Source organism: Triplophysa rosa, linkage group LG5 (genome assembly GCF_024868665.1).
Source record: "Triplophysa rosa linkage group LG5, Trosa_1v2, whole genome shotgun sequence".
Taxonomy (NCBI): domain Eukaryota; kingdom Metazoa; phylum Chordata; class Actinopteri; order Cypriniformes; family Nemacheilidae; genus Triplophysa; species Triplophysa rosa.
The window spans coordinates 27549656-27562097 of NC_079894.1; the positions used below are offsets into that span (position 1 = coordinate 27549656).

Here is a 12442-nt window from a genome sequence, read left to right on the forward strand (position 1 = left end):
CCGGCTTACACTGGTCTAAGCCCATTGAGAATAAACACGTGTTAAGTGTGTTTCAGCTCACCACCATCCCGGTCTTGAGCAGCAGGTAGTGTACGGTCTGTGTGACGTCGGCTGCGTGTATCAGGTTGTGATAGGGGTTTTTATGTTTGTTGTATCCAACTTCCAGAGCCTCGACGAACGACACCAGCGCTGAGACGGGAATCTGCCACAGACACAGCGTTAAAACTTCTGAAACAGACCAGAACAGAGCTAAAACTTTAATCTTAAAGAGTTTCCTCCACCTTGAAGCGGGTGATGAGATCATATCTGGTGAGGAGCTCGTAGAAGATGAATTTGAGCGAGTGGTCGCCGCTCGCCTCATTCAGAGCGAACACGTCAAACGACCACCTATCAACGTTCTGTAAAGTACAAATGAAACAATTTATACTTATCTTTTAGATGTTTAAGGTAAAAAACGGTTTATAAGACCAGAAGGGAGTTTCACCTTAAGCACTGCTATAACAGGGGGAGGGTAACAGAGTCCCACCATGTTCGAGGTTCTCCGGTACATCCTGGAACGAGATGCAATAGTCAATGTTCACCTTCAAACCCCAAAACATCACATGCAAAGGACGATCAGCACTTTAAATAAATTCTTTGACTAAGCGCAAAATGTATTTGTGTAGTGTTAAATGAATGACGCTAACAGATGAGAGAGAAAGAAGTTTGCTGAAAGGATTGTAGTTGTTAAGAGAAGCTGCGAGGAGGATGAAGTATGCAGAGTGTGCACAGCGTGACTCACTCCTCGCTCAATGCAAGAGTTTCAATCTGCCTGGCATAAAATAAACAACGTCTTGGAGAGAATCATTGATTCATGGGCGCTGGAAGGTTCCTGCTTGTGTTTAGGCATTGCATTACATGCGAATCACTGAAACTGGATGTGTTTTTTCAGTACTTTGATCTTGTTTGATTTTTGAAAAATAAGAGTTTGAACCATGAATACATTTACAGTCAAGATGAAGCGTTAAGAGGTTGGGATAGCTATAAATAAGGTTCAATTTGTTAAAGGTCCAATATGTAATTTTTTTGGAGGATCCATTGACAGAAATGCAATATCATATACATAACTATGTTTTCAGAGGTGTATAAGGACCTGACATAATGAAGCGTTATGTTTTTCTTATCTTAGAATGAGCTACAGTATTTATATCGAGCCGTTGGTTGCAATTTGCAGCCTCACCTTTAGATGCCGCTAAATTTCATAGTGTACACTGGATTTTTAACATTAGTTAATTCATTAAAGCATGTCATGAACTAAAAACAAAAATAAACAATTTATCATACAAGAACGAAAAAAAAATGAGTGCCACAATGAAAGCTAAGCTAAGAGTGCCTTATATAGAGAAATTTTATGCCAGAACATAGGCATATGACTGTTTTAAAATCTTTTTAGTTCTCGGGGTTTTACGCTTTGTAAAGAAGTTCATGACCCCACCTCTCCACGAATATCCCAGCCTGCACTGCGTGAACGATGCTGCGGAAGCGCGGCTTCTCCTCCGTTCTTCTGAGCATCAGCCCCATCTGCCGCGTGAAGGTGGAGGCCAGCCAATCGCGGACTTCTGACGGCACCGAATCTGATTGGATGTCACTGAGCTCATCCTCTGTATCGACCAATCGCCTTCGAGAGGAAAAAGAGGGAGATACTTTTTTTAAACATGGTAATAGTTGTGCATATAAGCAGGATAAAACCGTGATTGAAGCTCAAGCCAAGACGCGGCAGTTTAAGAATAATCCATCACTTATCTGCATCATTACGGAAATATCACAGTATGTCCTTTTTTGTGTGTCAGAACAACAACGTGACACAAAATTCACGTTTAACATCATTTTCTATCCGTCTGATTTTACACCACCAACAAAATTGGTCAAAAAAAAAAAAACTGGTATTCAGACATGAATTTGCTCCTAAATCACTAATGTGAATGTAGTCAGATCAGGAATGGGGGACTCTGTGGTTTGGCACGTGAGGGTTTGTCTTAATCCCTGGCCGGGATGATGTTCCTTTTACATAATTCTGTAAGCTTTTATCAGATCTGGCATCTAGATGTTCACAGATGTGAGTCTTCTCTCAACGCATCACAATAAAAAGATATTAGAGAGGCTCGAGGGGCGTGATGAGACTGCATGTCCCCGCAGAGACACTGAATACTGTCACTGAGAAGAAATGAAATGCCACTGATAGCGATGGAGTCTCAAATTGCAGGTGTTTGTTGAAAGATCGCACATAAGGATTATGGGGTGAACCTCATGTTTGGAGCATATTTTAGTCAATTTACAATTTAGAGACACACGTTATCCCCAGTTCTCATTACTGTAATGCAAAATCAATGATAATGATAGATTTCTTCATGCATTATTTAGAAATGAAACCAATCAATCTCGGTGATAATACCATGGTACTGCTCTCATTCTTATTTGAAGGTCTTGCTGAAAGACACAGAGGCAGCGATGACCTCTGGTACCCTTCAAATGACCTCTTGATCTGAGATTGTCACGATCAAGATCTTTAACTGTTAACAGTGTTGACCTCCATTTGCAGAAGAGAATTGCTTTAGGTTCCGCTAGACTGATCTTCGTCTCGTTCTTGAATTGTCCCTGGCAAAGATTTTAGCGGATTGTATGGAAAAGCTGGATCAGCATTTGACATTGAACAATTGGATAATCCATCGTCATGAATTTCCCGAGCAGTGCAGTGGGTTCAAATATTTGCAGAAAAGGGAATGTAGTCAGGCAGGACTGAGAGCAAATCTGTAGTTGGCAACCAATTCAGGATTTGAATGATGGATCACCCAAGAAACAACATGAGAAAAGGGGTACATCTGGAAATGCATTTGACATTGTTGTAGCATGTATTGTGTAGACTATGCACATAATGCCAAAAGGAAAGTATAAAACTAGAGCAATATGCTGTATCCCATAATGCACTATACTATAATATATAAATTAAATTATCTGTAATTTATTTTAACTATAATATATGAACTATAACATACTGCCACAGAAAAAATTAAGAGAGCATTGAAAAATGTTATGTTTCTAGATGTATTGTGGTCATTCCAGTCCAGTGTCTGTTGAATTTCAACAAAATCAAACCTCAGGAGTGACAAAGTCATCCAACAGCAATGTGAAAGACTGACAGCATGACAAGACACATGAAAACTGTGAGAAAAATCCAGGTTATCACATAAGAAACTACTTTCGGAACTTTTCCTAAATACATGTAGAAACATTACTGTTGTATTGCTTAAAAGTGAATATTAGGGTCTGAAAAACTACAGAGCAGTTTCTTTTCTGTAATTTTCACCTGTTTCTCCAGTTTTCATTTTCTGCAAATAGAAACAAATTTTTTTGGAAATTTGGGAGAAATATTGTTAGTAGTTCACCGAATGAAACAAAAATGATCATTTTACCTAAACCCATATCTATAAATAGTAAATTCTGGAAAAAAAAACGAAAATAATTTAAAAATGGTCTCTTGATTTTTTCCACATCTGTATTTTAACACTAATATTTAAATGAAAATATGACACATAAAATGAAAAAAAGTATAAGATAAGATGAAAAACGCATACTTTACCTTGTTTCTTCAATATAAACTGATTCCAGAACAGAAGCAGCATATTCCAGGTTTTTCTTTAAATCCACGAGAGACGCCTCTCCTCTCTCCAGTTGTTTCACCAAACATCGTAATCTGGAAAACAAGAATCAAACATTCCTACATTAATTCAAGCAACACAACTGAACAACTTTTGTTCTGTACCAAGCCATTACTTGACAGTACCGGCCAATCCAGTACCAGCAAGACAAAACAAAGATCAAACACTTCCCTTCCCGGCAAAAATATAAAAACATCAGGGTTAAAACTTTGAACTAACAAAAAATATGACAGTTTGATGATATTCCTTATGAAAGCTTTCCTGTGGCTCAGAGGTAAGAGCATGGCACTAGCAATGCAAAGATCATGGGTTCGATCCCAGGGGATTGCACATAGTCAGAAACAAATATATAATACAATGCAATGTAAGTCCAAAGCGTCTGCCAAATGCATAAATGCAAAGTTACATGTAGTTTTTGGGTTTACTTTGTAGTAAAACCATGTTGACCAACAGATTAACCATGTATTACGGTAATAAGAGTACTTTTTCAATGAAATATCAACCTACCATGGTATCGCCATCTGATACCATCACTGTAATGTACCATAGCACTAATTTGATATTATAGAAGATAATATTGTCATATAGAATATTCCATAAAAACCTCAAGACATCTTCAAACTTCAAGACACAAACAAACTGCACAGTAGGTGATCTATTCATGGCCTTACAGGCAGAAGAAACTCAAACTCAAGATTATAATATACTGCATTATAATATATATATATATATTATAGATTTTATTAATCAACGTCACGCTGCGTTGAATGTTCCGCCATCTTGGGAGGATGGCTGCTGCGTTCAATGCAGTGTTTTGTTTTTCTTGTTTGATGAGGAAATATAACGATGGTAGGTCGGTCTTGTGGCTGCAATAGCGTTACGCAGAGTCGTTCAGGACAAGCCCATGGTTGTTTCACTTTCGATTTCTCCATATATCAAGCAAAACAAGTAACAGTACATATCAAAACAATAATAGCAGTGGAGTATTATCCTCTCAAGATGGCGGCACCACTGCGACATGCAACATAGGGCGTGACACATTCTCTATAGGCCCCTTTTTTGTTAATAAACATTGTGACGCGTTTTTGTAGGCGGAGCATAGGTGGAGGCAGAAAGATTCCCCTGGCCGCTTTACTAACACTAGCGAGCATGTTTTGATAGCTTGTTTTTTTTACAATGACTGGAGAAAATCAGATTTAATTTGAACGTGTAAGGTCAGTAACTGCCTGGGACTGGGACTGTTGTTGAAAATGTGAATTTTAACGATAGGAATCAGACTGGCCAACCTGTACACACTCACTCAATAGATGGGCGAACTGTCAGGATTACCTTCCACACCAGTCAAGTGGTCTGACATCCACACATACCAGATAAAGAAACCAAGCGTGTATAGTAAAGAGAAACTAAGAGCGTATACATCTTGATGCTTACATATACTCACAGTGGCAAACGGTAGCAAACACACCTGACACATAACATGAACCTTCTCACTGTTTTCTCTCCCCAATTCTACTAATGCACTTATGAAAACTGTAAAAACAGCAACGGCAAACAGTTTCCTTTAGTTCTCCTTCACCGGCCGTTGGCTAACTGCTAACAAAGTTAGCTTACATATGCACTAATACGTGAAAAATAACTTAACTTGTTCCCCGTGTTGTGAATGGGCAAACTCGAGAAGTTTTTAGACACATATCCAAACCATAATCCATACCAACAAAAGAAAGGAGTTTATTTAATTTATAAAGTGTACGGTGAAAACTCCAGCATTTTTGATGATCATTTCTACTGGTCCGCTTGTTTTATTGTGTTTAACTACAACTGTTGTTGTTTTTATCTGGCAATTGCAGCAGGTATGTATTAAAATATCAGATTAGAGTCTGCAATCTGTCGATTCTGGTTGATATTTTAAATTCAATTTGTAGCCAACTCTGTGCTGGTTTGTAATTGGCCGCCTCCATTTTCCCCCTTGTTTTGCCTCCAGCTAATGCTAATTGTGACGGCGGCGCAAAAGGGGTCTATTAAATTGAGCTTTAAGGGTCAATTGATTAACTAAAGCCTGTTAGTCTTATCACATCCATCTTCAATAGTCCTCCAGCATGAAGGGCTTTCCGATCAAACCTCTTACGTGCTCTACAGTCTTTGGTGTGTCTGCTAAATCAGACTGTCTAGAACTGACAGACTGTCTTTGGTTAGTTCAAGCAAAAATGTATTTTATTATTTACTTCCCCCTTGTGTCGTTAAAACCCTAGATGGTTTTCTATGTACTTTAGAACCAAAACATGGATTTTTTAAAAGTGTTGGTTTGTGTTTTTTGTTTACATTAGGAGTGGACTGTGACCACCTCTTGTCAAACATCAATAAGATGCAAAAGCATCATTAAAATAACTGGCTGTATATGCCAAGTATCGTAAAGCATACAAACAAAACTAAAATACGTATAATCCATTATTTGATAAAAATCTTGACTTCTTTCTCTGTTTCTAAACTGCATTGTTTACATAGTTTTACAACATTTACTTTTAAAACAGCCAGAAACAACAGTAATATGCACAACAGGAGTGCAAAAGAACTGTTAACTGTGTTGACACATGTGAGACTTTCATCAAATAGTGAATTATATTTTAGTTTTTTTTTTATCAAACCTGTTCATATACCTTCAGAACACTTGGTATATATGATACAAGTCACATGGAGTTATATAATGATGCTTTTATGTTCTTTTGAATCTTGAGAAGAGGCGGTCATCCACTCCTTTTGTAAACAAAGAACACAAAACAACACTTAAAAAATCCATGTTTTGGTTACAAAGAAAGCCATTGGGGGTTTAAACAACACAAAGTTTTATTTTTCTATGAACTATTTCTTTAATGACCTCATGTGAAGGATCTGATTATTGGAAATTCAGCTAAAATGTAATGCGGTTTATTAATGGCTTGTGAAAGGTCACAGACTTGATCGATTCACTGGTTGTTTGTCATTTATCCAGGGGTGTAGCCAGAACCTTTTTTTAGAGGTGGCCAGGTAAGACCCAGTGATTTTATTAGGGTGACCAAAAAATCCTTACAGACAGAAATTCCTTAACTTCTACTGTAATTTACACCAATTCTTCATTACACATAGTTTGCTGGTCAAAAACATACACAAAGAATGTAAAGTAAGCAGATTCGCTTAATAGGACTAGTTGTTATAATCCCACTATTTCAGCACAGTTGAATTGCCCAATAGGACATTTCCCACGCCTTATGCATGACAGGGGGAGCAGTCAAGAATATGAATAGAGGAAAGGAGGTCTGAAGTTTCACTGGTTCGTCGGGTAGGCATCCTCTGTGTTTGGGGGCTAAATGATTAAAGAAATACATAGCATACTTACCTTTCCTTGCCATTATCAGAGAGACATCTCATGAGTTGTGTGTCCCAATTTCATCACATTATCCTGAGTGAAAGATGCCTTTTGGTGAGGTGCTGCTGATAATGCCCTTTGTATGGTTCCCATCAATGCGACACATCGTCAGTTGTGCACCTCAGCCTCATTGGGTGTTTCGGCCCTTTATCACAAGACACCCTCAGCCAAGGGAGGCCCACCACAGGTTGATCAGACCTGGGTGTGTGTCGCATTGTTACGAGGTCATCTGGCAGCCCATGCTGTGTCCATCCGCCTAAACCACAGCCATTGGCTTCTTACTGCAACACTGGCCAGTTCTTGATTATCCTCCTCCTGCATTTAACCCATCCAGTGAGTAGTGAACTCACGCACTGCGAGTAGTGAACTCACGCACTGCAAGTCGTGAACACATATACACCAGAAGCAGTGGGCAGCTATATCACTGCAGCTCAAAGGCACCACAGTCGTTACCTCTCTAACCATTAGGCCAGAACTACCCAAACTGTTAATGCGCGCTCAGTGCCCCCAGTCCCATATGGCATAGCATTACAACACATTACCGAAATCAACGCAACCATACGCACCAACCCGTTGGCTAAGGCTGTTATAGCCCCACTGGCTCCGTTAAGGCAAGCTCAGTGCCCCCGGTCCTGTATGGCATAACAATAGAACACGCAACACCATTTTATTACGTGGTCACTTGGCAGCCCATATTGCGTCCTTCCGTTTCAACCACAGCCAGTGGCTGCTTCTCTCAGCAACAGTGCCAAGTTTTTTGACTACCGTCCATTGGGCCTGTCCCCTGATCCCCACTTTCTTAAGCAGCCTTGTAGTGGAATTGGAAACAAAGCCCCTGCAGCCCATTTCCACCGGGAACACTTTCGCTGTCCATCCCTGATCTTCAGCCTCCGCTGCCAAGTTGGCATACCGGAGATTATTTCTTTCAAATGCTTCGTTAATGGCCTCTTCCCAAGGTACAGTCAACTCAACTATGAGGACTGTCCTACTGGAGCTGGACCACAGAACTATGTCTGGCCGCAGGTTGGTCGCTGCGATTTCCAAGGGGAAAGTAAGTCTGTGGTTTTAAATCATCTCGCATTTCCCAATCCCTGGCTATACTCAGCAGTCCTGAATATGGGGTTAAGGGCTTGGCCCGCGGTTTCTTCCCCTCCCGAATAAGGGGTTGCCTTTTTAGCAAGTTAGCCTTGGCATTTGGGGGGATGGCATTAGCTGCCACTCTCTTGGTCTCTACTGCTGCAGCCAAGCACTTTAGTACTTGATTGTGGCACCATGTATATCTCCCGTGTCAAGCTCTTCTTACAACCCACAAGAATATGTTTGAGGTTTGCTGGAGCTGCACATTGGTGGCAGGCTGGATCCTGTCCACATCAAACATGCAGATTTGTTGGTGAGGGCAGCACATCATATGTAGCTCTTATGATAAACTTAGACTGTTTGTTTCCATACTCCACAGCTCACTCCAAGTGATTTTGTGCCTTTCAATGCCTTCCCACCTCATCCAACGGCCTTGCTGGGCTTGAGAGACCGCTCTGGCACATCTACTTGCTTCCTCTTGATGCCGAATCTCATCCACTACCAGGTGACGCTGTTCCTTCGCTTTTCGCCATGTGGGTGTGGTTGATGCCAAACCAAGTCCCCCTCTGCCATGTTGCACTTGTCCCACGATGTCCTCATGTCTGAGGGCTGCCTTTGCATCTCCTACCGCTGTTGTTGGGTTCCATTTCCTTCTTGTCGCTACTGTTGGAGCAGCATCCCTTACACAGGGATCACAGGATTCTTTGAGCGTCATCTCTAACCTTGTTTTGATGCATTTATATTCCTCCACAAGGCTTGGAATGGGAAGAGAGAGCGCTCCATTGCCGTACAGCCCTATGTTGTTATGGCATTTTGGTAGCCCAAGCCATTTCCTCACTTGTGTACTCACCAATCTCTCCAGGTTATTGGCGTGAGACACCGTGAGCTCATACATTGAAATTGGCCACATCAGGCGTGGCAACAAGCCAAATTGGAAGCACCAGAGTTTCAGCTTCCCAGGGAGAGCTGTATTATTGATTTTCTTGAGTCCACTGGCTGTCTCTTGCCTGAGTTGTTCCACCTGTTCGGCGTCTTTAAGGTCTGCAGTGTACCACCGTCCAAGGCTTTTGATGGGCTTTTCCGTGACCGTTGGTATGGGCTCACCCTTTATACAGAACCTGTCATTGGTAAGCCTACCCTTGACAATAGAAATGCTGCGTGATTTGCTTGGTTTGACCTCCATTTGTGCCCAACTAATGTTCTCCTGGAGCTTATCCAGCAGTCGCTTTGTACATGCTTTGGTTGTTGTGATGGTTGTTATGTCATCCATGTATGCCCTGATTGGAGGTAGGCGCAACCCATTTTTCAAACGCTTTCCTCCAACCACCCAACGCGATGATCTAGAAAAACCACATGCAGGTCTTTCTTCTCCTTTTTTGCCATTTGCAACTGGAGCCAGATGATGTTAACATGTTCCAAACATCCAGAGAAACCAGAGAGATCCAGAGAGATTACGCCAGCTACATCGGAAAATCCCGTACCATCCTCCTGCGAGAGCCTGCGGACTGACTGACCATCCCAGCTCCATCCAAGGCAATTCCATCACCACCCAAGAAAAAGGCGACCATCTGGCCGGCCCAGCTCAGACAATTCCATCCCCAACCAAGAACAAAGACGGACTACCTGTCACATTAATGCTAAATTTACAATACTTGGTATTTAATGCTAAACTTACATCACATGACAGCAGTTTGAAGTTATGGCTGCACTCAGTGACTTTGATTGGAGGTAGCTGGGTGGGTGTTGTAGGGAGTGGGGGGGCTTGTTGGTTGTGGTTCGGGGTGTTTCATTTGTTGGGACTGTGTGGGTCTGGTTGGTCTTGTTTTGTGGTTGATGTCGGACAACAGAGGAATAAAGTTAATTATGCCATTACTACTTTTCCCTGGTTGTTCCTCTGTTGTTGATCGCGGAATGGGACCGGGTTGGACCTGCACGGTTTCGGCGGGTGGGGCTTCCTGGGTCGCGGCTAGTGGGCTCTCCCTGTTCTTCGTGGACGTTGCTCGGTGGCTTTGGTCGGGGTCACTGAGTGCAGCTATGACACGTCAGAGGAGATCTGGCCCTCCCGGCTGAGCCTGGTTTCTCCCGAGGTTTTTTTTTCTCCATTATTCATCATTGGAGTTTGGGTTCCTCGCCACAGCAGAGCAGTGCAGTGTTGGCTTGCTCACCGGGAGACTGCATTTATTTATTCATTTATTTATTAGATATTATTTATTAGAATGATCTTGCTTGGTCTACAAACACCATGCACTGTGCTGTGTTTTACCTTTCTGTGTTTTTCTTATTTGCTCCTGTAAAGCTGCTTTGGAACAATGCACATTGTAAAAAGCGCTATATAAATAAAATTGAATTGAATTGAGAAACCCCCTATGCCTGCCTTCTGCACTGAAGTGTCAATGAAGTTGTTTCTCTTCAGAAATCCTGAGAGTCTATTGGCCACAACGCTGAAGAAAATCTTACCTTCCACATTCAATAGGATAATTTGGCGAAACTGGTCAATAGTTGAGGAGTTTTTTTCCTTGGGGATCAGTATGCCTCCTGCCCTTCTCCAGACCTTTGGTATCACCTGCTTTTTCCATGCCACAGCCATTAATCTCCAAAGGTACCTCAACACCCCAGGGGCTTTCTTGTAGAGCCTGTATGGGATACCGTTGGGTCCAGGAGCTGAAGCTGATCTTGCCCGTTTTACTACACTCTCAACTTCGCTCCATTTAGGGGGCCTTGTGTCCATTTGGTGTTCTGGTAGCTGAATTGGTGGCATGTCCTCTGGAATGGAGATTGGCTCATGCCTCTGATTGTCGGAATACATTTTCCGTAGGTGTTCCTCAATATCTGTTCCCCAGTTTTCTCCTTGCTAAAGATGCTACTGACGAACTTGTAAGGATCTTTGTAGAAAGCGGTCCTGGATCGCTCCTTCTTCTTATGTTGCTTTCTCAAGCTCTCTGCTCTTCGCAGCGAGGCCAGGCGACGTTTAATATCACCTTGTAGTGCCTCTAGGCCCTTCCTTTCCTCTTCTGTGGCCTTCTTCCGCTGTTTCCTCAGGCTGATTTTACCTCTTGTGAAGTATTGGTCAATGCGAGGCCCCTCACTAAGCTCTCTCAGGCACTTCTTCCTGCCCTGATGGATTTTAAGACCTTTCTCTGATGTTACCTTTGTCCAGCCGCAAATGCATATGCGTAGTTTCTGTCCTGTTCTTCCAACTTCTACTGTGCTGATCTCTTGGTTCTTTGTGATTTCCATTCCAAGGTCTGTTGCCATGTGATCCATCGATGAGTCATCTTGCGCCCCCGCTCTCGCAGACTCGAGGGGTATTCTTTCTCTTGTGTTTTTCGTAGCCATATATGGGTGGACCCATTACACTTATGGTAATGGATCCTGCCGACATGGGTAGCTAGCCCATGTCTGCCCTGGTGGGGTCTATTCCCTCCTGCCAGCAGTCTCTCCAGGCTGTCACCAGGTCTTTCCCTGGTTGTAAGCTGCCCTTTCACAGCAGTCACTGGTTTTAACCAGATTATTCAGATTCGCTTAATAGGACTAGTTGTTATAATCCCACTATTTCAGCACAGTTGAATTGCCCAATAGGACATTTCCCACGCCTTACGCAGGGGGAGCAGTCAAGATTATGAACAGAGGAAAGGAGGTCTGAAGTTTCACTTGTTTGTCGGGTAGGCATCCTGTGTTTGGGGGATAAATGATTATAGAAATACATAGCACACTTATCTTTCCATGCCATAATCAGAGAGACATCTCATGAGTTGTGTGCCCCAATTTCATCACATTATCCTGAGTCAAAGATGCCTTTTGGTTTGGTTCCCATCAATGCGACACATCGTCAGTTGTGCACAATTTATTTGCAATGCTTTCATGTGCTAACATTATTTTAAAATAATGTGCTAGCTATCATTTGCAGTAAGTTAGCATTTTTATAGAAGTAAAATCCTTTTATTGAAGCAACAAACCATGAGAGATAGTGTGTTAAAGAGATTTTACCACACAAATGGGAGTTGTTGAATTGTCGAACTCTAAATTTTACTTTTTAAATAAGTGTAATTGCCATAAGAAAGACAATTCACAGATGATACATCTTTAATATCTTAATTATTAAACGAGAGTCTAAAAAGAGAGTGAATGTAAACACTTGCTTAAGTCTCATCTGTGTCCCAGACATTTCTCCTGAGAAAAAGAGCCAAAATCTCACAAATGTCTCAGAGTTTCAGAAGAGATCTCAACAATGTCTCAAACTGAGCGTCAAGTCTGCAATCAAAAGTCAATA

At 41.8% G+C, this 12442-nt stretch overlaps 1 protein-coding gene across 3 annotated transcripts in view; it reads right to left on the reverse strand.

Annotated features, from left to right (window-relative positions):
• The window catches only part of pde1cb (phosphodiesterase 1C, calmodulin-dependent b), a 97667-nt gene that overhangs the window by 19992 nt on the left and 65233 nt on the right, over positions 1-12442 (reverse strand). For all 3 annotated transcript variants that reach the window (XM_057334606.1, XM_057334607.1, XM_057334608.1), the window contains 5 exons: positions 3617-3730; positions 1475-1657; positions 485-551; positions 282-398; positions 62-202 (listed from right to left, as the gene is read on the reverse strand). In XM_057334606.1, the coding sequence (XP_057190589.1) occupies positions 62-202; positions 282-398; positions 485-551; positions 1475-1657; positions 3617-3730 (622 nt within the window). The remainder of the gene's footprint in view (positions 1-61; positions 203-281; positions 399-484; positions 552-1474; positions 1658-3616; positions 3731-12442) is intronic.